The sequence below is a fragment of the Hyperoodon ampullatus genome (genome assembly GCF_949752795.1).
Source record: "Hyperoodon ampullatus genome assembly, chromosome: 18".
NCBI classification, from domain to species: domain Eukaryota; kingdom Metazoa; phylum Chordata; class Mammalia; order Artiodactyla; family Ziphiidae; genus Hyperoodon; species Hyperoodon ampullatus.
Window position 1 is genome coordinate 6,981,195 of NC_136931.1, and position 25,136 is coordinate 7,006,330.

General features: G+C 42.1%; 1 protein-coding gene across 1 annotated transcript in view; it reads right to left on the reverse strand.

The window, feature by feature from the left end:
* Positions 1-296: 296 nt before the first annotated feature.
* PLCG2 (phospholipase C gamma 2) overlaps positions 297-25,136 on the reverse strand; it is a gene marked incomplete at its 5' end in the record, with an annotated part of 162,428 nt that continues 137,588 nt past the window's right edge. The window contains 5 exons of the mRNA XM_079724278.1: positions 297-598; positions 1,295-1,479; positions 19,099-19,187; positions 23,718-23,885; positions 24,822-24,936. Of these exons, the coding sequence (XP_079580404.1) occupies positions 556-598; positions 1,295-1,479; positions 19,099-19,187; positions 23,718-23,885; positions 24,822-24,936 (600 nt within the window). The 3' untranslated portion in view covers positions 297-555. The remainder of the gene's footprint in view (positions 599-1,294; positions 1,480-19,098; positions 19,188-23,717; positions 23,886-24,821; positions 24,937-25,136) is intronic.

Below are 25,136 nucleotides of genomic sequence, written 5' to 3' on the forward strand. Positions count from 1 at the left end.
AGGTCGGTTCAGCCTGCTGGTGGTAGTTAAAGTGCTTTGACCCAGGGCAGGGCTAGGGCTCTTCTCTGGGCCCTGGTAAATTCTGATGGCCTTAAGTGTGAAATCGTTTGCCTTTTAGTTCAAATCCTTTGCAGAATCTAATGAATTAATTCCTTAGAGATGGGGCTCATCTTCTGTGGAAGTCAATTACCTGGGTCTTTAGGGGCCAGAGAAGGAATCCTCCTCACTCTACAGGTCGTGCACAGAAGCTTTAACCGATCAAGAGTTTCATTGCTTTTATTCAGTGAGGTTTGGAAACGAGACGCCAAATGTGAGCAGGTTTTGGGGGTCCTCTATAGAGACTATAAGTTAAGAAATTGCCCAAGACGGAAAAGTTACCAGGAAATTACCCCAACTCATGCCACTTGGGTCGACTTCAGAAATGTCATCTCGCTGACAGGCTTGAGGAGAGGATGACCTCACACATGAGCATGTTCCCAGGGTCCGAAGAGAGCACACAGTTCTACATGCAAACACACGTGCACACACGACACCTTTACACATGGAGCCCGGATTCTATGAGTAAAACTTGCTGTTGCTGACTCTCTTCTCTCTTAACCTGAAATGAAACAGATTTCACCGTCATCCATTAGTCTAGGACATGGGCCACGTGCTGAACTCTGACATTTCTCTGTCCACGCACGTGCAGCATATTTGGGGCTGGAGGGTACAGGGCAGAGTTGGAGAAGTGAGTCCCTGGCAAAGACACGTAACTTGCGTGGATCTGTTTCCTCACTGGTCATTGTGCTGGGGTCACTGCTCCTGTGTAGGTGTGGTCAAGATGAAATGAAAATAACACGGGTAAGGAGTCTTCATGCTGTTTGCAACGGAGGTTGCTACTGGCATTTTCTTCACGACAGTTCTTGGTGGAGCAGGACTGTCTGGCATACGTGGCTGTCCCTCCTTACACGTCCGTAGCACAATTCAAAGCATCCCTTGTTGCGGAGGGGGAGGGATTCTGTCTCGATTTAGGAACCACTGGACTAGCCCATGCTTGGGAAGTCTAGAAGCGCTCCTTAAACAGTAGTGGTTCTGGCTTATTTGCACTCTGACATTCAAGTGTCCCTCTCATGAGGACAGTTCAGCTTAGGGACGGTGCAGATGCTTAAGCTCTAACTGTAAGTAATTGACGGAGCAAAGAGAAGTGGAGTCAAGGGTATCAGGATTTCTAAAGATGGAGGCTTTCACACAGCCCTGACCCCGGGGCCCAACATCACAGTGGCTACAGGGTCTGCGGCGGCGGGGGCTGACCCACCTGCGGTTGCACTTCTCCTGGTACAGCTGCAGCTGGTTCTCGTTGACGTTGAACTCTCTGACCAGGGCATCCCGGTTGGCGCTGCGCAAGTTCTGGTGTGTGTCGTACAGAAAGAGCTGGTTGTTCAGTTCTTCCTGCCGCCTCCGCAGCTGGCGGCAGGAGGAGTAAAGCTCCTCTTCGCTCTCCTGGGGAAGAGAGGTGAGAACAACCATGTGGGCACAGCAGCCTCCAAACCAGGATGTGGGGCGTGGCGCCTGGAGGGTGTGAGGTAAGGGAGCACAGGGCAGACCTGTCATCTGCTGGGACCTTCCCAGAAAATCTAGGGCCTCTTTTAACCAAAGGTAAACTTGCAGTCATTTACTCCATGGGAAGCAAGCAGTTTAGAAACTCTGGTTCTCCAGGAGGGGGAGCTTTATTGTGAAACACTGAAATGACACATGCACCGCCCACTGATCCTGTTTCTTCATCAAATCTGTTTTTCCGTGGGTCTGTGTCACCTTCTGGCTCTCATCCAAATGCAAAGGCTCTGTGCTTATAGTGGAACACAGCAGGTGAGGCAGAGGGCAGCCTGGATGGGAGGTAGATTAGTGGTGGCCTGGGGGCTGGAGTGGAGACAGCTAATGAGCAGGAGATGCTTTCTGGGGTGATGAAAATATTCCCAGACTGGTCATGATGATGGTTACACAGCTCTGAATAGACTAAAAACGATTGAACTGTATACCTTTAAGTGGGTGAAATGTACGGTATACGCATTATAGCTCAATAAACTTGTCACCCCCGCTGTGGCAAAAGAGGCAGGGAAACATAGGCTATACCCCCAGAGATGGGCTTGTCACTCTGGCCAGTAACGACGACTCCCCTGTCACCTCCGCCCCCAGACGTGTGACCCAAGCCAGCAGATGGGTAGCAGCTCTGGGCCTCTGGTCAGTGCTCTTGGTAAAAAGCAAGTTTCTTTTCTTGGGGATCAGTGGAAAAAGTGATGATTGTTTCCAGTTGCTAGCGGTCCCTTTGCTATCGCTTCGAGAAAAGAGAGGGAAACAGAGCCACTGGGAGAGCACCTGGATCCAGCTATGACTGTAACAAGCCCTACTCCTAAACCCCACAGTTGTCCGAGCCAAAATATTCCCCCCATTATGCTAAGGGAAAAAAAAATCTTATCGGGTAAGGTGTTTGTATGTCAGCATGGGAGGAGGAGGGTGTGTTGCCTCACTGATGTTTTTAAAGGTCTCTGTCTATTGTGCAAAGGATGGCTACTCGGGGTGGGTCTAGTGGCTGTTACCACTGGTGCAGTAGGTCAAGTGAGAGATTCCAGTGCTACAAAAACGGGCATCCATATACACAAGTGGGCTTCTTTTGTCATTTATTTTTATAAAATGTGGCTCAGACCATAGCTTGGTCTGAAATTTTTTTCTCACCTTAACGACCTAACAAACCATCATGGATATCCCCGGGATAACAGGTAGAACTCTGACTTTGGAGAGTGGGGATAGAGATGGTAAAGGTTATTCTGGCCACTGGCAAAGTGCCGAGGAGTAAAACGATGACTGTCTTTGCACAAGGAGTGGAGGTAAAATGGGTAGTCCTTGGTAACTGATTCAGCGTACTGAGTGAGGCACTGGATAGGGTCCATAGTGACTTCGCTTAAACGTTTATCCTTCCTCAAGGAGACCAGCTTTCCTTCCTATTAAAACTAAAGCAAAACAGAACGAAAGCCACACTGAAGTCTTAACACTGTACTACAATGGTCTCTTTTCACCTGCTCTCCGCCTAGAAGAAAACAACTTATGTTGCTTTCATATGTGTAATGATGAGTAGCACTGACATAGATACACTACCAAATGTACAAGAGATAGCTAGTGGGAAGCAGCCACATAGCACAGGGAGATCAGCTCGGTGCTTTGTGACCACCTAGAGGAGTGGGATAGGGAGGGTGGGAGTGAGACGCAAGAGGGAGGAGATATGGGGATATATGTATACGTATAGCTGATTCACTTTGTTATACAGCAGAAACTAACATTGTAAAGCAATTATATTCCAATAAAGATGTAAAAAAAAAATACACCTTTTCCACTAATGCTTTTAAAATTGCAGGCCTTGTCTCCTTTTCTGAATCCCAAAGCATTTACAGTTGTGATATAATTTAGTCCTATGAGATACAACATACATTCAGAAAAGTACATAAAACATATATACAGTTTAGTGAATAACTATAAAGCAAACAGCTATGGAGACACCAGCAAGTCAAGAAACAGAGCAGTCTACTCTATGTACCCCTCCCAATCAAGACTCCCTCCTTCCCTCTTAGAACTTTGTGATAATTATTTCCTGGCTTTCTTTTGAGTCTGAGTTGTCACAAAAATTTAGTTTTTCTTTTCCAAGTCAATGGTTATTTCTATTTTCTAATACATGTATCTTACCAATTTTTCTCACCATTGCTTCTTGCATTACATTCCTTCTTGCTTACCATGGTCATTCTTTTAGCAAACTTTATTAGTACTAAATTATCTGTCTTTGCATTTCTGAAAATACCTTCATTTTGCCCTCACTCTTGAATGGTAGCTCTTAGGATGCAGAATATCTAGACCCACAGCTGTGTGTCTAAGGCATTTTGAAGGTATCCCTTAGTCTTCAGGCTGCTATTGCTATACATGGAAGCACTGCGGTTATGTGTCAATCGTCTGTAGTTAATCTGTCTTTTCTTTTATAATTTTCTCTTTACCCTGTATTCTGCCATTTCAGTAGAATATGCCTGTATGTGGGTCTCTATACTGCTCTGTTTATAGTTGGAGGATGCTTGTCTCTTCAGTGCTGGAACATTCTCAGCCATGGTTTTTCCAATGTTGGAGCTTCTCATTTTACGCTTTTTTTTTTTTTTTTTTTTGCCCTTTTAGTATTTTTACCTTGTCTTGCTGTATTAAAGCAAATTCCCCAAACACAATCTTCACATTTATTCTTTCCTTAGCTGTACCCTTTCTGTAATTTCCTACTTATTAATCTTTATAAAAACTCTTTTCAGGACTTTTCGATTCGTCTTTCCAGGGATTTCTTTATTGGTCCTTTCATTCCTACCTTTTCTGATTAATTTTAAGAAGGGTGGTTCTTTTTAAAATCCGTGCATCCACTGGGTTCCCTTTTAAATTTTTTTTTTAATTTCAAAGTTATTTTCAGATTCACTGGAGTCAATTCTCTTGCTTTTGTGCTTGTTAGCTATATTAGCACTATTTTCCTTGAGTGTTAAAATTTTAATGTGCAAGCTCATCTGGAATGGGAGGTTTCTTTCCTCCCTCAGTCTATACACGGGCATCTGGTTTTCTGAATGCTCTAAATGGGGGACTCCCAAGGGCAGGGCCAGCAGTGTTACAGTGATAGTCTGGGGCTCTAGGTTCTCAGGAATACTACTAACCCTGTCTGTCCTGGCTGCAGGGCTGTATCCACTTTTATCCCATCCCCTCAAGCAAGCAGCTGACCGCTCGCCTAAGTCCTGGGCACCTGCCAAACCTATTTTTATGAAGGGTGTTTCAGAAGAGTGAAGCCCACTGGCCCCAGGCCATCTATCTGTGTACAGCCTATGTACAGTCCCATTTGTATTAGCACACAAAAATGAAATACATAAATTATGTATCCAAACACAAGGAGTAATAAAAAGAACAAAAGGCTAAGGAAAGACTGAATCAGTGAAGATAAATTTAGAAATGGCTGAATTGGTAAACCCAAATACAAAATAAATACAAGAGCGAGGTGGTTTTGTGGGAAAAACACAAACACAGAGTCAATGAAGTAGATAATCTGTTATCTAAACTAATCTAGGAAGGTATGGAAGGCCAATTAGCCAAATAAAAGATAATAGGTATAGAACTACACATAAGAAGATGTGGAAGGAACCTATGAAACAGAAAACCAAGTGATGATGAAAAGAATAAATACGTGTGTGTATTTATTATAAGGCTCTATATCTCCAATATATAGTAGATATATACACACATATGTTCTATTACAGAAAAGTAGCCCATAACAGAAAAATAATTATCCTGGAAGAAAATGAGAAAATTTTTATATCAGCCTCAGAAAGCTTCACAAATGGTGTCTTTGACATCTGTTGTATGTAGGTAGCGGTTACCTCCAATTCTATTCAAAATGTGCCATAGCTCTGAGAAAGAAGGCTTGCAAGTAATTTATATGAAGCCAGCATAACAAAACCTGACCAAAAACTTCAAGGAATAGCAGTGAGAAAACCCTAAGTAAAATATTAACATGTACATTATAGAAGCACATTAAACGATACAATCCTATTGTATTTCAGTAAGAAGTTCTTTTTCCCTGCTCTTAAGATGACTGTTTCACACTTCCTCTCTCCCTAAATCTCCCCAGTCTCAGCTGATGGTCTTGCTTCGTGTTTCGTATAGGTGAAATTACGTGGGAAATCTGCCCATCTCGGCTCCTTACCATATAGCCCATGGCTTTCCTCCTGCACTTACCCTTTCTCTGTCCTGCTTCGTTTCCCCTTTTCACTAAATCACCTCCATCAGCAGGATGCAAGTACATCTTAAGACGCTCTCCCTTCACCCCAGCAGCTAAGGACCCATCTCTTGTCCCCTTCACAGCAAGTGTCCTTGAATAAGTCATGTGCTCCCCATCAATATACCATCTACTCCCTCTTACGTTTTACATTTTCAGTTTTTATTAATTACATATGCACAGAGTTTAAAGAGCCAAGAAGTCCTGTGAGGATTATTACCAAAAAACCCAGCTGCCTCCTGGTTTACCACCCCCTGCCCCTTGATCCCTGCCCCCCAAAGTCAACAGTGGTTTCTTTTGATTATTAACTTCACAGTTAAATGATTTTGTTTTTCTAAAAAACAAAAACCAAAACAAAGCAAAACAAAAAAACCCTGCTTATTACTCCAAGTTCTTGGTTTTTCAGTTTTTAGGGATTATTTTCAGAGAGAAAGATTTGGCTGTTTTATCTTCCCCCATGGAGATAAATCCATTTTTGGTTATATCAATTTATGTTTACATCACAATTTTATTATTATTCCCACTTTAAGCCCTTGAATCTTCTTTAACCCCGTTTTAGATGGATGTGTGTGTGTATAATTTAGAATTTAAAATCCTTTAATTCTTGGAGAACACCTTTGGTAATAAGTTTTCTCTGCTCTGTGACAAAACCTTCATGGAATTCTCCATCTTTACTTTTTTTCTGTTTGTTTTCTCCCCCCACTGATGCTTTTTCCTTTTAATTTTTTTATGTTGCCATTTTATACTTATAGAAAAGTTGCAATAAGAGTACAGCAAATTCTCATACCCTGTGCCACCCTGGTCCCCAGGGTTACCATCCTGCACAACCACAGTATAATTATCAAAACTAGGAAATTAGCATTGGGGCAATACTGTTAACTAAAGTATTCGGTTTTCACTGGGTTTTCCATCCATGTCCTTTATCTGGTCTAAGATCCAGTCCAGGAACCCACATCACATGCAGCTGCCTTGTCTTCCAGTTTCCTCCAATCTGTGACATTTCCTCAGCCCCACCCGCCCCCCATTTATGAGCTTGACACTTTGAAAGAGTACTGGTCACTTGCTTTGTAGAACATTCTGCAGTTCAAGGCTTTGTCCGGTGTTTTCTCATGATTTGTTTGAGGTTATGCAGCTTTGGCAAGAATGCCACACCTTCTCAGGAGGTACGTGATGTCAACACATTACTGGTGGTGACACTGATCATTTTTGGTTAAGATGGTGTCTGCTGGGTTCATCCACTGTAAAGCTCCTGTTTTTCTTTCCAATTAAATTTCTTAGAGGAAGGTATCAATAGTTTGAGACTATGCAAATAGCCTGTTTCTCCTCAAACTTTGACTCACTAATTTTAGCATCCACTGGTACATCTTTACTGTGGTGTTCCAATGGCGATTTTCTATTTCCCTCACTCCTGCATTTCTTTTCTTGAATGTTTATTTTTTTATTTTATTTTTTATGGAAGTATAGTTGATTTACAATGATTTCTGTTATACAGCAAATGACTCAGTTATACACAAATATTTTTATATATATACACTCTTTTTTATATTAATATAATATTTTGTATTATATTAAACATTATGATTTATCCCAGGATTTGAAAATACTTCCCTGTGCTATACAGTAGAGGACATTGTTGTTTATCCATCCTATATGTAATAGTTTGCATCTACTAATCCCAGACTCCCAGTCCATCCCTCCCCTCTGCTTTGGCAACTACAAGTATGTTCTCTATGTCTGTGAGTCTGTTTCTGTTTCGTAGATAGGTTCATTTGTGCCGTATTTTAGATTCCACATATAAGTGATTATCATATGGTATTTGTCTTTTTCTGAGTTACTTCACTTAGTGTGATAATCTCTAGTTGCATCCATGTTGCCGCAAATGGCATTATTTCATTTTTTTATGGCTGAGTAGTATTCCTTTGTATATATGTACCACATCTTCTTTATCCATTCATCTGTCGATGGACATCTAGGTTGTTTCCGTGTCTTGGCTATTGTGAATAGTGCTGCTATGATCATAAGGATGCATGTATCTTTTTGAATTATAGTTTTGTGTGGATATATGGCCAGGGGTGGGATTGCTGGATCAGATGGTAGTTCTATTTTTCGTTTTCTGAGGAACCTCCTTACTGTTTTCCACAGTGGCTGCACCAACTTACATTTCCACCAACAGTGTAGGAGGGTTCCCTTTTCCCCACACCCTCTCCAGCACTTGTTATCTGTAGACTTTTTAATGATGGCCATTCTGACTGGTATGAGGTGGTACCTCACTGTAGTTTTGATTTGCATTTCTCTAATAATTAGCGATATTGAGCATTTTTCATGTGCCTGGTGGCCATCTGTATGTCTTCTTTGGAGAAGTGTCTATTTAGATCTTCTGCCCATTTTTTGATTGGGTTGTTTGTTTTCTTGTTGAGTTGTATGAGCTGTTTGTATATTTTGGAAATTAAGCCCATGTCAGTCACATCATTTGCAAATATTTTCTCGCATTCTGTAGGTTGTCTTCGTTTTCTTTGCTGTGCAAAAAGCTTATAAGTTTGCTTAGGTCCCATTTGTTTATTTTTGTTTTTATTTGTATTGCCTTGGGAGACTGAGCTAAGAGAACACTGGTACGATTTATGTCAGAGAATGCTTTGCCTGTTATTTCTTCTAGGTCACTCCTGCATTTATTAATGGAATTCTTCTGTAAGGAAAAACTATCTCTTCTGTCTCATTTAATTATTATTTTTCAATTATTTTTTATGGATGTATAGCTGATTTACAATGTTGTGTTAGTTTCAGGTTTACAGCAAAGTGATTCAGTTATACATACACACACACACACACACACACACACACACATATATTATTTTTCAGATTCTTTTCCCATATAGGTTATTACAACTTATGGAATATAGTTCCCTGTGCCATATAGTAGTAGGTTGTGGTCGTTTATCTATTTTATATATAGTAGTATGAATCTGTTATGCCCGAATTCCTAATTTATTCCTCCTACCCACCTTTCCTCTTTGGTATCCATATGTTTTTCTGTATCTGTTTCTGTTTTGTAAATTAGTTCATTTGTATCATTTTTCAGGTTCCACATATAAGTAATATATGATATTATTTTTCTCTGACTTAGTATGAATAATCTCTAGGTCCATGCATGTTGCTGCAAATGGCATTATTTCATTCTTTTTTTAAGGGCTGAGTAACATTTATTGTTTATATATTACCACATCTTCTTTATCCATTCATCTGTTGATGGATATTTCATTTGCTTTCATGTCTTGGATATTGTACATAGTGCACAATGAACATAAGGGTGCATGTATATTTTTAAAGTATTGTTTTCTCCAGATATATGCCCAGGAGTGGGATTGCAGGATCTTATGGTAACTCTATTTTTAATTTTTTTGAGGAACCTCCATACTGTTCTTCATACTGGCTGCACCAGTTTACATTCCCACCAACAGTGTAGGAGGTTCCCTTTTCTCCACACCCTCTCCAGCATTTATTATTTGTAGACTTTCTGGCCATTCTGACCTGTATAAGGTGATACCTCATTGTAGTGTTGATTTGCATTTCTCTAATAATGAGTGGTGGCGAGCATCTTTTCATGTGCCTATTAGCCATCTCTATGTCTTCTCTGGAGAAATGTCTACTTAGATCTTCTGCCTATTTTTTTGGTTGGGTGGTTTGTTTTTTTGATTTTGAGCTGTATGTCTCTCGTTTAATTATTAAACATCCATGTGTCCATGGGTTATAATCCAATATTATTATTTTGCTGCTCAAATTGTTCCAGCTTGGGCCTTTGGGAGATTTTGGTGTGTCACCATCCTTACTTTAGCACTTCTTTATCCATTACTCACTGGAATTTGAAGGTATTCCAGGCTCATTTTATATTTTATCTGTCCCTACTCTGGAATTAAGCTCTTGTCTAAAGAGCTCTGATTTCTTTTACTGGAGAATGATATTTAGGAAGCAAGATGTGGGTGCTTGTGTGTGCTCATTGCTACTGGGGTGTCATTAGTTCTAGGCCCTCTCAGTAGACACAGCTAGGGTATGTATATATGTAGAGTAATGATGCAAACATTATGTATTTCTGCATACCTGTGTGTGTATTTTAAGTGAGCTTACACTGATACCTCTGATTTCAATCAAACAGTAACTTTGGAAGGGTTGGTGTATATCTCTCCTTGTTCAGGTGTTGCTTTATGTCTTCCAGTCTAAAAGCCCTATACCTTTCTTATTTGAATTACTCCTAACATGATGTTATAGTTTTTGTCATTATCATGAATGAGATTTCCCATCTGTCCCTGCCTCCCATCCCACATTTCCAACTGTTATTTCTAGAATAGAGAAAAGTGAGTGACTTAATAGATACATGACAAATACACAAATCAGTCTCCTTAAAATTGGAGTCTGTTTTTTAAAGTATATAACCATAATTTGTGAGCAGATAATTTTATTGCTTTACCACACTTTATACTGATTGTTTCTTTGACTGGTTACATTTGTTACCTCTAAAGGTATATGATTTTGCTCAGTGTCACTAACTATACCAGGGTTAAACCACCCTTGCATTATTGGACTAAACTACTTACTTGTAATATATCGTTCTTCCAGTAACTGGTTTTTTTTAGAATTTTAATCTGTATTCGTAACTGACATTTATCTGTGAGTGGGTGGTGATATGAAAGTTATACAGCTTCAAGACATTAACTGGAACATTTCCAGTTTTCTGTTGACTTCAGTGGATTAAAGTTGGAATTGTGTTTTTAAATCCAACTAGAACACAGCTGTTAACACCATCTAGATCTGATACCTCTTTTATCTGATAGGTGTTTTATTACCCTTTAGGTGTTTTTTGAAGCACTTCGTCTCCAAGTTTTCTACCGTTTCTTGACACAATTTTAGCCCATTCTTTAAGGCAACCATTTTGCCCTAGTTTTTCAAACTTTTTAATCTTATTATTCGGGGTTCAGTCTCCTTTTCAGTATTTACTCTTGTTTGCTTTTGCCCTTACTTTGTTCCTTTATTAAGCATGCAAAGAGTTTATTTAATTGATCTTTTCAATGAATCAGCATTTGTTTTATGTTTCCTTCAGTTGGCTTTTATCTTTACTATTACTATTTTTAATTTTAAATGAATATTCAATTTTCTGTGTAGTTTTAAGGCAAGAACTCTCCTACATATACTTATATACTTATGGCATAAATGTTTTACTACCTTTGAGTAATTTACTTTATTTATTTCATCTAGGAATTCCTTATTTTCAAATAGGGAACATTTTGACCATCTTAGTATCCTTCAAATTTTATCAGGTTATAATGTATTAAGGTTTTCTTTGTGCTCAAGTACTCAATCAAGTTTCTGAGAAATAGAAGAAAACAATGTACGTTATCCACTTGTAGGACATAAAGTGTATCTCTTAAATCAAACTTGTGAGTCATTAGCTTGATCATCTGTCCTTGGTGATTTTTTTGTATACTAGACATCCAGATTCTGAAAGATGTTTTCAATCAAGTGATCTTTTATTTGTATGAACTTTTGTTTTATATGTGTAGCATAGTAATGCTGGTTTCTAACTAAACATCTATGACTCTTGCATCCCTTTTGTAAACCAGACATTCTGTCATTACATATCGTCCCTCTTAATACTCTTTAGTACTTTTGATCTTGAATTCTACTTTGGTATTAATTTTTCCTTCCCAATTTTTCCCAGTAACTCTTCATTACTGTTTTTTTTCTTCTAACCTTTGTTTCAGGCCTATTTCTTTTAAACATTGCTCAGCTGGATTTCTTTGCTTCTTTTCTAATGGGAGAAATCAGCCCATTCACCTGATCAAATCTATGTTATATCCATTACTATATTTTTAATTTCTTCTTCTTTTATCCTTTTTTCTTTTTTTTTTTCTTTTTTTTGTGGTATGCGGGCCTCTCACTGCTGTGGCCTCTCCCACTGCGGAGCACAGGCTCCGGATGCGCAGGCCCGGCGGCCATGGCTCACGGGCCCAGCCACTCCGCAGCACGTGGGATCCTCCCGGACCAGGGCACAAACCCATGTCCCCTGCATCGGCAGGCGGACTCTCAACCACTGCCCCACCAGGGAAGCCCCAGCTTTTAGTTTTATTGATCTTTGCTATCGTTTCCTTCATTTCTTTTTCATTTATTTCTGATCTGATCTTTATGATTTCTTTCCTTCTGCTAACTTTGGGGGTTTTTCTTCTTTCTCTAATTGCTTTAGGTATAAGGTTGGGTTGTTTATATGAGATGTTTCCCATTTCTTGAGGTAGGATTGTATTGCTCTAAACTTGCCTCTTAAAACTGCTTTTGCTGCATCCCATAGGTTTTGGGTTGTTGTGTTTTCATTGTCATTTGTTTCTAGGTATTTTTTTAATTTCCTCTTTGATTTCTTCAGTGATCTCTTGGTTATTCAGTAGTGTATTGTTTAGCCTCCATGTGTTTGTATTTTTTCCAGATTTTTTCCTGTAATTGATATCTAGTCTCATAGCATTGTTGTCAGAAGAGATACTTAATAGGATTTCAATTTTCTTAAGTTTACTAAGTCTTGATTTGTGACCCAAGATATGATCTATCCTGGAGAATGTTCCACGAACACTTGAGAAGAAAGTGTATTCTGTTGTTTTTGGATGGAATGTCCTATAAATATCAATTAAGTCCATCTTTTTTAATGTATCATTTAAAACTTGTGTTTCCTTATTAATTTTCTGTTTGGATGATGTGTCCATTGGTGAAAGTGGGGTGTTAAAGTCCCCTACTATTATTGTGTTACTGTCGATTTCCCCTTTTATGGCTGTTAGCATTTGCCTTATGTATTGAGGTGCTCCTTTGTTGGCTGCATAAATGTTTACAATTGTTATATCTTCTTGGATTGCTCCCTTGATCATTATGTAGTGTCCTTCTTTGTCTCTTGTAGTAGTCTTTATGTTAAAGTCTATTTTGTCTGATATGAGAATTGCTATTCCAGCTTTCTTTTGATTTCCATTTGCATGGAATATCTTATTCCATCCCCTCACTTTCAGTCTGTATGTGTCCCTAGGTGTGAAGTGGGTCTCTAGTAGACAGCACATATATGGGTCCTGTTTTTGTATCCATTCAGCCAGTCTGTATCTTTTGGTGGGAGCATTTAATCCATTTACATTTAAGGTAGTTATTGATATGTATGTTCCTATTACCATTTTCTTAATTGCTTTGGGTTTGTTATTGAAGGTCTTTTCCTTCTCTTGTGTTTCCTGCCTAGAGAAGTTCTTGAGCATTTGTTGTAAAGCTGGTTTGGTGGTGGTGAATTCTCTTAGCTTTGGCTTGTCTGTAAAGGTTTTAATTTCTCCATCGAATCTGAATGAGATCCTTGCTAGGTAGAGTAATCTTGGTTGTAGGTTTTTCCCTTTCATCAATTTAATATGCCCTGCCACTCCCTTCTAGCTTGCAGAGTTTCTGCTGAAAGATGAGCTGTTAACCTTATGGGGATTCCCTTGTATGTTGTTTTTCCCTTGCTGCTTTTAATATTTTTTCTTTGTATTTTATTTGATAGTTTGATTAGTATGTGTCTTGGTGTGCTTCTCCTTGGATTTATCCTGTATGGGCCTCTGCACTTCCTGGACTTGATTATTTCCTTTCCCATATTAGGGAAGTTTTCAACTATAATCTCTTCAAATATTTTCTCAGACCCTTTCTTTTTCACTTCTTCTTCTGGGACCCCTATAATTCGAATGTTGGTGCAATTAATGTTATCCCAGAGGTCTCTGAAATTGTCGTCAATTCTTTTCATTCTTTTTTCTTTATTCTGCTCTGCCATAGTTATTTCCACTCTTTTATCTTCCAGGTCACTTATCCGTTCTTCTGCCTCAGTTACTCTGCTATTGATTCCTTCTAGTGAATTTTAAATTTATTGTGTTCATCAGTTTGTTTTCTCTTTAGTTCTTCTAGGTCCTTGTTAAATGTTTCTTGTATTTTCATCATTCTGTATACAAGATTTTGGATCATCTTTACTTTCATTACTCTGAATTCTTTTTCAGGTAGACTGCCTATTTCCTCTTCATTTGTTTGTTCTGGTGGATGAGGCTGGATCTTGTGTTTCTGGTGGGCAGGACCATGTCCGGTAGTGTGTTTTGGGGTATCTGTGACCTTATTATGATTTTAGGCCGCCTCTCTGCTAATGGGTGGGGTTGTGTTCCTCTCTTGCTAGTTGTCTGGCATAGGGTGTCCAGCACTGTAGCTTGCTGGTCGTTGAGTGGAGCTGGGTCTTAGTGTTGAGATGGAGATCGCCGGGAGAGCTTTTGTTGTTTGATATTATGTGGAGCTGGGAGGTCTCTGGTGGACCAGTGTCCTGAACTCGGCTCTCCCACCTCAGAGGCACAGGCCCGACACCCGGCCGGTGCAACAAGACCCTGTCAGCCACATGGCTCAGAAGGAAAGGGAGAAGAAAAAAGAAAGACAAAAATAATAAAATAAAATAAAGTTATTAAAAGAATAAAAAATTAAGACGTCATAAAGAAAAGAAAGATGAGAGCAACCAAACCAATAAACAAATCCACCAATGATAACAAGCACTTAAAAAAAAAAAAAGACAGAACCCTTGGACAGATGGTAAAAGCAAAGCTATACAGACAAAATCATACAAAGAAGCATACACATACACACTGACAAAGAGAGAAAAAGGAAAACAATATATATATTAAAAACAAGGAACAGAGCAACCACATCAATAAACAAATCTGCCAATGATAATAAAGTCTAAATACTAAACCAAGATAAACATAAAACCAGAAACAAGTTCAATGCAGAGAGCAAACCCCAAGTCTACAGTTGCTCCCAAAGTCCACTTCCTCAATTTTGGGATGGTTCGTTGTCTGTTCAGGTATTCCACAGATGCAGGGTACATCAAGTTCATTGTGGAGCTTTAATCCGCTGCTCCTGAGCCTGCTGGGAGAGATTTCCCTTTCTCTTCTTTGTTTGCACAGCTCCTGGGGTTCAGCTTTGGATTCGGCCCGACTCTGCGTGTAGGTCGCCTGAGGGCATGTGTTCTTTGCTCAGCCAGGATGGGGTTAAAGCAGCAGCTGATTAGGGGGCTCTGGCTCCCTCAGGCCGGAGGAGGGAGGGGTACGGATGCAGGGCAAGCCTGTGGCAGCAGAGGATGGCGTGACCTTGCACCAGCCTGAGGCGCGCTGTGTGTTCTCCTGGGGAAGTTGTCCCTGGATCACGGGACCCTGGCAGTGGCGGGCTGCACAGGCTCCCGGGAGGGCAGGTGTGGACAGTGACCTGTGCTTGCACACAGGCTTCTTGGTGGCGGCCACAGCAGCCTTAGCATTTCATGCCCGTCTCTTAGGGTCTGTGCTGATAGCTGTGGCTCACGCCCGTCTCTGGAGCTCATTTAGGTGGTGCTCTGAATCCTCTCCTTGCGCACCAGGAGACAAATCCACATTGTTGTTTGAGTCACTAATGTGGATCTCTCTATTTATGTACTGAATTTTTAAATTCAAAAGATAATTTTTTTTTTTTGGTTTCAAATTCCAGAAGGTCTTTTTTAGAGCTTTAATGTACATCCAAATAAAGCACTGATGTGTTAGGGTTCTCATAAGATGCTTCCGGCAGCTCTAGTTCAACTGCCAGCCACCTGTACCGGGTAGTCACCTGGTCTTTCCTCTTCTTGTCGCTCCGTGCCTGGTTTTCCACTGCATGCTCACAGTTTTGTATGTGCGGTAGTCACACGAAGGCACTGGGACATGGTGGAGGCACCTTGTTTCTGCTGTTTGGGAGCAGCACTGGTCAAACTCTAGCTGTTGAGGCACGAGGAGGGCCTTTCTCTCTGTCTCCAGGTCTCCCGACTGTAAAGAAATCTTTCCCAATCTCCAACACCAGGACCAGCTCAGCTCCCGAGTGCAGCACCCACTACTCATCCTCCAGGACTTCAGTGTGCCCCACAGCCCTTCTCCAGAAGGATATGTGTGAATCCACACATCTGCTCTGGCTGGGCCTTGCTGGGAACCACAGACCCTGGTCTTTGCAGCTAGGCCACTCCCCTTGTACCTTAGCCCCACCCAGCACGAAGGTAGGCACTGCCGACCCCGGGATCTGTATTCAGAGATCCTGGGGCTGCCAGTTTTCTCAAACGTACCCTCCAGATACTGCCAGCTTGCCCATCGATGATAATTAGGATGACTATTCGAGTTTCCGTATTTCTCCTGCCCCATTCTTCTGAATCTCACAAGTTTAGATCATTTGAGTGAAGGAGGCCCTTTTCAATTAATGGCAAGATTGCATATAATACATCAACTTAAAAGAAACTATTTACTTCCAGAGAACAATTCGACATGTATCCAAAAATATATGGTCTTTTATTTTCCTCTTTGGCCTATCATTCCATTGCAAAATAGCTAGCCTCAGGAAGTAATTTTTAATCGATGTTATATGAAGACCTTCATTATTATAAAGTAGAAAGGTGCAAACAACCTAACTGTCCATCAGTGGGAGAAAGGCTAAGTGAATTAGGGACCTCCACCTGATGAAACAGGCATTAATGGCTTTGAAAATGGTAAGAATATGGAAAAATGCTTAGCATCATCTGTGAAGTGAATAAAGGGCACATATTCATATTATATGAATCCAACTATGAAAATATATGCAAAAAATTATCAGGCAAAGGAAAGATATCAAAATGCTAGCAGTAGTTATGTACAGGTGGTTTATGGGATTTTTTCAACCTCCGCCTTCCTTCCTTTTCCTACTTCTCAAACTAAATATCATAGGTACTAAAATGGTGTTAAAAAGACCCTTTGTAAACCATATATACAGCTAACAGAGGAACAGAATTGATGAGTGATTGTGACATTTAAATGGCCTCCAGAAAGGGCTCAACGTGCTTACTGACAGCTTTCTGGGGGCTTTAAACTCTTATCGCAGCCAATGTTTTACGAGTAAACTCCATCTCAGCTCGCACTGGATCAATCATTTGCTCAGACAAGGCTTTCTGGAAGCTGTTTACCAGAGTGTCTGCCTGGTGTCACAGAGGATATACAGTGATAAATAAAACGCGGTTTGACCTTGGGCACCCAGGTGTCCCAGACACACACCTCTCATCACAGTGTGGGGCACACAGGCCAGATGGTGCCTGTGAATGGCTTACAACCAGGTGACAGATGTGGAATTAAATAAAAGCTCAGGAACCAGTAGCAAAGATGAAACCTGCACGTACTCAAGACAACTTTTCCCCCAGGAACCCCACACAAAGCCCCCTCTTCCCCCCACCCTCTCTCAGTGGCCTCCGCAGCAGAAGCTTCCCTCATTAAGGAAGTCAAAGCTGGATAAATACATTTTCTTTTAAATACACCAATTGCATCTGCCGCCGGTGCTACCTAGTCATTTAAATTCTTTATAATGCTTCCGGGTGGTTTAACAACAGCTTTGCAGAGCAGCGTGTAGACGAATGCTCAACAAGGACTACCAGGAAAGGGAGGAATGTATATAAAACTTGCATGTCGAGCATTTCTATCATTTAGAATCATGAAAGGTCATTTTTTTGGATCCATAATTTAAGGCTCAAGTGAAAACTGACCTTCATATAAACATTACATTTACTTTGACAGAGTCCAAAGTGCTAACATTTAAACTTTGTTTCAAAATGGAAAACCTTCATTATCAGTCCCCTTATCTTTTTCAGACAGTTACATCATCACGAGCTTATTTCATACCAACAAACTGTCACTGAAGTTCTTTGGCCCCCACCTACCGTGCCCTGTATTTTTGCATCCTCTTCCACCTTGATGCTTCTAAAATACTTTTGAAACTATCAAGGTTATCAAAACTGAACGGAAGGCAAACAGCTATGCAGAAAGCCTAATGTTCTCTCCTCTGAGTTTTTACTGCATGGGCGATGACTATGGCTGTTCAAAGGCATCCCCATCCTTGCCTTTCTCTCTTCCCCATTGGATGGTGCTCAGCTCTACAGGCACACCTGGGATATTGCAGGTTGGGTTCCAGACCATTCCAATAAAGTGAATAGTGCAATAAAGCGAGTCACACATTTTTTGGTTTCCCAGTGCATGTAAGAGTCACATTTCCACTATACTATATTAACTATGTCTAAAAAACAATGTATCTACCTTAACTAAAAATATTTTATTGCTAAAAAATGCTAACCATCATCTCAACAAGTCATGGTAATAACAACCAAGATCACTGATCACAGATCACCATAACAAATAGAGTAATAATGAAAAAGTTTGAAATATGCAAATTACCAAAATGTGAGACGGAGACAAGAAGAGAGCAAATGCTGTTGGAAAAACGGTGCCAACAGACTTGCTGGTCACAGGGTTGCCATAACCCTTCAATTCGTTTAAAAAATGCAGTATCTGAAAAGCGCAATGAAACGAGGTAAGCAACACTGACCAAGCCCACGTCAGCCCTCCGGGTTTTCCAGGTTCTCCCAGGAGAACTGGGGCGAGCACAGATTCACCCAGCCCAGGCTGAGTGTGGTGTCTAGGGGAGTGGAAAGACCTTGGGAGGTTGTACTGGCCACATACGGGGCCTAGTGGGGTTCGCTCTATGAGAGAGGCCGTCACAAAGACTCTGAAGCTTTAGAATCACAATACATACCATCAAACCCAAGACCTGAACTACCCACTCCTCGGTGCTGTATTCTTAACCTTTGGTCCTCACCAACCTTATCTCATCCTCTTTCATAATTCAAGGAGGCCAAGCCCCTTCCATCAAGCCTACCCAAACTGGTTAACCAAAGGAGAGAATAAGTATCTTCAAGGCTGCTGCAAACCAAAAGAACAAGAAGCCAGGCTCCACCAATAGCAGACAGAACCACAAGAGGAGTGCTGCTTGCTGTGGGAACTTGAGGTCCATGAATTCCCTTCCCCAGGACAAGCCATGACAAAGCTTTGCTGGATGCTTGCAGACCTTTGGAAGGGATTACCAAAGACCAACAGGTGAGGTAAAGCATGCAGGAAAGATGCGTTTACCTAGAAGAGCACTGTCTTGCCTGGCTCTGACTGAAACAAAACCAAAGAACTTCCAAAGAGCTTCCCCCTTTCCAACTACACAACCTCTTCACAGAATCGTACAGCATCCTGCCAGAAGAAAGGCCACTGGAAGGAAAACCCTAGGACCTCGGAGGACATCTGTAGCTAAAAGGAATCCTTCTTTTATGATGTGGCATGTTTGGCGAGATAATTCTCCATGGGGTCCAAGTCCCTCAGCCATACTCATTGGTCGTCTCCACCCCACCAGCAGACATACATAGCTCAGGGAACCCCAGCTGGTGTGTCTCCACCCACCAGGACTGGCCGCATCTCACAGAAAACCAGGAGGGAAGCCAGCTCCATGTCTTCACTGTAGCCGTTCTTCAGAGGAACAGATCTAAATCCTGCAGAGTGGAAAAACAACACCAAGGCAGGCAGTTAATGTCACACCTTTGCTTTCTTGGAGTACCCAGGGATCACATGCCCAGAGCAAGGAGCAGAGAAGTCAGTGCCCCATGCTGGGGGCTGACTTCCTTCCTGGAAGCCACAGGTCCCACCCTGATGGTTGGAGAGAGAAGCTGCAGAACACAGCCTTGACTGACAGGTCCATCTGGAGAAGTGAAGTTAAAAATACCTGCCATCTAAAAATGAAAATGACTCACTCAGAGCGAATTAAAACCCACAGAACATTGCACGTTGAATTCAGAGCGACTACAGCTGTAGTTTCAATTCCTTAAATACTCCTGATGAGGCCAAAGACTCAAAGGAGTAATGAATCCCCGCATTCATTTTCTCCACTTAGCCCTTTACAAAGCTTAGGACGAGGGAGTGTTTTCTCTTTAAAGATTTCCAAGGGGAAGAAATCTTCCTGTCCCCTGGCAGTTCGTAGCAGCATTGATCATTCTCCTCTAAAAGCCATTCCCAATTTACAGTTAGGACCTGTGTCTGATGGTCTTTTAAGTGTTTCTTTTTATTTACGAGAGGGTTGAGGTGGGGCTGAATTCCCCCCCACCCCTCCCCATTAAGTAATGTTTAAGGCAACACATCTCAAAGTTGGTTGGTCTGCTTGTTTTGATGAAGTTGTATAACTGAATACACAGTAGAAATGAAAGTCTCACTCCCACCCACTCTTAACCCCTTATTCCAGAAGGAACCACTGTTAACAGTATCTTTTCCAAAATAGTCTACGCATATGTTTGTTTCCCTTAAGATCGCAAAGGATAGTACCCTGCCCAGCAATTCTGTGCCTTACAGTTTCCATTGACCACTATATCTTAAGGATTTACTATATAGCCCTAGTATCACTTTGAAAGTTTTTTGAATTTAAATATAGTTGACGTACAATATTATGTTAGTTTCAGGTGTATTACATAGTGATTTGATATTTGCATACATTATGAAATGATCACCACAATAATTCTAGTAACCATCTGTCCCCAAAGTTAGTACACTATTACTGGCCATATTCCTTAGGCTTTTATATTATATCCCAGTAGCTTCTTTATAAGTGGAGATTTGTACCTTGAAAGCTTTTTATTTGCACTGTATCTACTGATTGTTTGGGACAAGCAACGCTCAAAGTAGGGCATGTGGGCTAGTTTCTCTGTGCCTTCCACCCGCAGGTTTTGGCTTGTTTGATGACTATTCTTATTTCTCTTAGAGAACCTTTTTTAGTCTGTCAGTTGATTTATCACCTTTAAATAATATCTATTGAATCCCTCACTTTCCACTGCTAATGATGAGGAAATTGGCATGCTTACATAACCCTATAGCTTCTCTCCCTTTTCCTCCCCTAATTTGGGTAAGCTGTATTATTATTTCTACATCAACATGGTGTGTAATATTTGCGTTCCATTTTGTAACCATAATTCTCCCACAAAGGGAGGCTTAGTTCTGTAAAAGAACATGACAAGGAACACTTGTACACTCACAACCTAAATCTTACCATTAACCTTTTACTTATATACTATATACTTATATACTTACATACTATATACTATACTTATACTATAGTATAGTATATACTATACTTACTTATATACTATATACTTAAAAACTATACTTATGTTTATCCACCCACCAATCTATCATGTGTCATATTTACTTCATATTTCAAAGAAAGATGAAGGCCTCTGTACACTTCTTCTTATGTCAGCATGAATCTCATTAACAAGAAGTCAGTATTTGTTCAGTGTCCCTTTTGTGATATAAAATTACACACAATGAAATGCACAAATTTTTAAAAATGTCCAATGCTCACCACCTTCTTACTGAACTGAACTTTTCCATCAATATTTTGGCTGGCTAAATTTGTCTTTTGTATTCTTGAATATGAGCTCATGGGACATATAATCCCTGGACTGTGCATGTGTGAACACATCCATCCTGTGATTTTATACTTGAGTGACAGTGTGAGTGGGTATAAAACTCTCAGGTCACACTCTTTTCCCTGGAGGATTTTGGGAACACTGCTCTCCTTGAATTTTGCTGTAGAGGTTTTCTGGCGTATTTTCCCCTTAGAGGTGTTGGGAATTATGGTGATGTGGCTCACCTGTGGGTCTTATTAAAATGCAGATCCTGACTCCAGAGGTCTGGGATGGGGTGGAGATTCTGCATCTCTACCGAGCTGATCTATGAACAGTGCGGAAGCAGTCAGTCTAGGTGTTGATTGATGTTAGAACGTGCTGAACTGCTGTGTGCTGTGGCGTGCTGGGGGGGCAGCCCGTGCACCCCGAGCAAAGTGGTGCGGCCCAGCGCGAGCCTCCGCAGTTGGAGAAGTGAGCTCTGTCCCTCCTGCGGCTGGACGTCTCCAGTTCCACATACCTCCTGTCGCTGCCCCAGCCTCATTTCTAGGAGCAGCCCTTCACGTATATTGGGTGTAGGGCTGAACGGTGTTTGCCAATTTCACTAAAAATAGTTTGGTTCCGTTTTTCTTCTTACTGGTTTTGGTTACATCACAGAGGAAAGGGAAATAGGGACATCTTTTGACGTAGCTTCAGTATTTTGGGATTATAGGAGTAGAGGAGGCCCTGAGGGTGGCCTGCAGAGTAGGGAAGAACGTGGGGTTTGAATCCCAGCTCTGGTCCGAAAGGTGCGTGACCTTGACCTAGTTAATTAACATCTCTAGGCCCAAAGTGCTTATATTTAAGAAGCGGAGATGATAAAACCCCTTTCACAGGACGGCTGTGAGGATTAAAAGAGGAAGAGTTTAAGGCACGAAGCACAATAAAGGCTGCTTTCCTTCCTTCCCGAGCTCCAGCCGGCTTAAAAGCTTAAGTGCATCTCTAATGACAATGGGCAGAGTTTATTTTCGAGTTCGATGCCTTATGCACAAAGGTATTGTTATTCTGTGTCACGCCTTCATGAATATGGATGTACGAGGCAGTGCGAGCAGCGGGACAGAGAGAGAAGGTCTCACTGGGAGCATCTCACAGCTGGGGGAAGGGTCACATTTTGTATCATCCTTGAGATGTTCTTTGTTTTTTAAATCTCTCCAAGCTAAGCCATAGCATTTTCTAGATGATTCGATGGGACACTGTTAGGTGGCTGGTCAAGAGGGTTCCTCAGCTGACCTCTCTGTAAGCCTTGGGAGGGGCTACGGTTCACATCCCTCCTCAGGACCCGGTAAGGAGGGGGAAACAGCAGAGCCCCTGCTCTGTGCAGGATGAGTCCACGGGAGGTGGGTTAGGAAGGGGGGTGGGCACAGTTATCACAAAAAGAAATCTGTCCTAAGCCTTACTTATTGGGCTAATGTAAAGGAGGCAAATTGCAGAGTAAAGTCCTGCGGCTAAATTGCTGGGTTTAGTTTCCAGTGAGGGCAAGTTAACCAAGAGGGCTGGCAAACATCAGGCCTCTTGGACTTCCAAATGAGTGTTCACTGCTGTTATTAAATCAGGAAGATGGTACTTCTAATCAGACAAGTTAAATATTTCTCAAGTTCCTGTTTAATCTACTCATTCGCTTAGGACTTTGTTTCCTCGATAGGAGGGGCAGCCTAGGTCTCGGTTTTCTCCGAGTGCCCTCTGAGGAGCTGGCTAAACGTGCAGATTCCTGGGCCCACCCAGACTGGCTGAACGAGAATACCCTGGGATGGGCCTGCATTTAGGAAACCTGCATTTTCTAACTGGAGCACCCTCACACACATGTCTAGTTGTAGAAATGATTAAGTGTATATGATATAAATTTAGGGACTATCTGGTATGTTCCAAGTTTAGAAAAAAAATTTTTTTAAATAGGAAACAGGACCCAAGGTTTCCAAACAACATCAAGAGAAAAGACTATCTTTGTATACAAAGCACTGAAATGAAAGTGATCTTTTGCTCTTGAAAAATGATCCTTGGAAAATAGGGGAACAGTGACCTCATGAAGACTTTAGAAGGATCTATGACTGGGGTCTCTCAGAAATACAGGGCCCTTCTCAAAGCATGAAGGGGTTTCGTGTTTTGCTCAGCATGGGAAGGAATCACAAGAAGAAGAAGTGAGTCAACCATCCCAACCTCATAGAAGAGGAAGGTGATGCTCGGACAGCCCAGGTGACTTGCCCAGGGTGACGTGGGGAAAAGCAGGCCTAAGACTGTAGTTCTGGGTCTCTTCCTTCCCCGGGAGCACCTTACCAGCCCCTGAACCTGCCTGAGGAGAGGCCAACAGCTTCTAACCTTCCAAAACGAAATCAAACTACAGTGCCAGGTAGACCGTCAACCAGTAATCCAGTTTTGGATGCAGAAGCCCCACTGTGACCAGCCCAGCATCCCATCCTGCTACTTTCCGCGGTCCCTGTCCCAGCTCACGGGAACTCCCACGAGGTCAGCTGTCCAACCTACCCACGATTTAATAAAAGCCAGGAAAAAGGCTTTTTTCATTCTTTTCAAAGCCAGCAGCCCAGACCCAAAAGGATGCCAATCCAAGCCAAACATTATCATTAAAACGGGTCTTACCTGATTTGATTCCTTTAATGGGGAAAGTGGCGTGGGCGAGAAAGTTGGGATCGCTGAACATATCTTCCTCGTAAACCACAAAGCGTAGAAACGCGAGGTTTGGGTCGTAAATTTCAAACGTCACCTTCTCCTGTGTTGGAGCCCAAACAGGGTTTAGGCCGTTGTCATCTGGAAGGAGATCCAAGCTCACTTAGAGGCCCCATTCATCCTGCCCCCTGTTGGTTACACCATCTCTACATCCGTTGGCTTTGAATCTCCGTAGCAACGGTGTAAATACACATCTAGGCCAGGATCTAAGAAATATTTTCCAATGGCATCGCAGGCCTGGCCCTCAGTAAGCAGCGGGGGAGGCGACCACCACCCCTTATAGATCTCCCACCTCAACCCCCTGGGATTGGGGGGTGGACAACAGTGCAGGAACAGGTAGGTTTGGACGAGAGAAAAGGAGACATGGGAGCCACATTCCTAGTCTGATGGGGGAGGTGTGTTAGGCGCTCTGAAGAGATAGTGGGGTCTGGAGTTGCCAGGGGAGAACCAGCCTCAAGGGAGTAAGGTAAACAGTTAACTTTCACCCTCCACAAAAGCCAGTTTCACTGGTCAGCACGTGAGCTGTTCATCGGGCTACCTTCTACTAGGGGCAGTGGTCCCAAGCCTTAAAAGGCCCCCAGTTCAGTTTTTTCCAGGCTTCAAATGGCAGAATAAGCATTCTCTGGGCTTCCCTGCCCTCTGTGGGTTAAGATCACCCAGGCTGGGCTGCAGCCTTTTGGGTCAGGTCAGCCACATCCTCTCTTAGCCCTGGAGTCAGTAGGTAAGCAGGTGAGGGCTGATGCACAGAGGGGGGACACCCCAGAGTGAGGGGGAGCTGCAGCCTTGCTGGGGCCTCCCAGTGTGAGTTACAGGCTGAGAAACACAGCAGTGGGTCCATGTCCAACTCCTTCATCACGTGGCCCTTTGTTTCCCCTCCCCGAGCTGCCCATAGCAGGCAAGGGGGATGAAGGAAAGGACCTGGACACCAGTGCGTTACCGAATACCCGATGACTGGCATCCCCAACCTGTGATTCAACTTGCCTGAAGTTTAATTGAAGAAAGGACCCAGCAACTTACTCACAACTGTTGTTTTGAACTTGTTGTTGTCATATTCGGCTCCGCATATTTCCACCTCCACAAAGGGACATGCAATACTTCGTCCAGGTTTGGGGAGATGACGAGCCCCCAGAACCTAGGACACCAAAAGCAAGTATTGGAACTCTCCCGGCTCCATCCTGGGCAGAGCCAACAAGTTCCACGTTGGTGGGTTCTCATTTCTTCACTGGTGGAGTACTAGACCCTCCTACAGCGGACACCCCTACTGCTTCCCTTTTGTGGATGAGGAAATAGGGGTGGAGAGTCAGGGAGGATTCCCACAGCTGCTAAGGATGA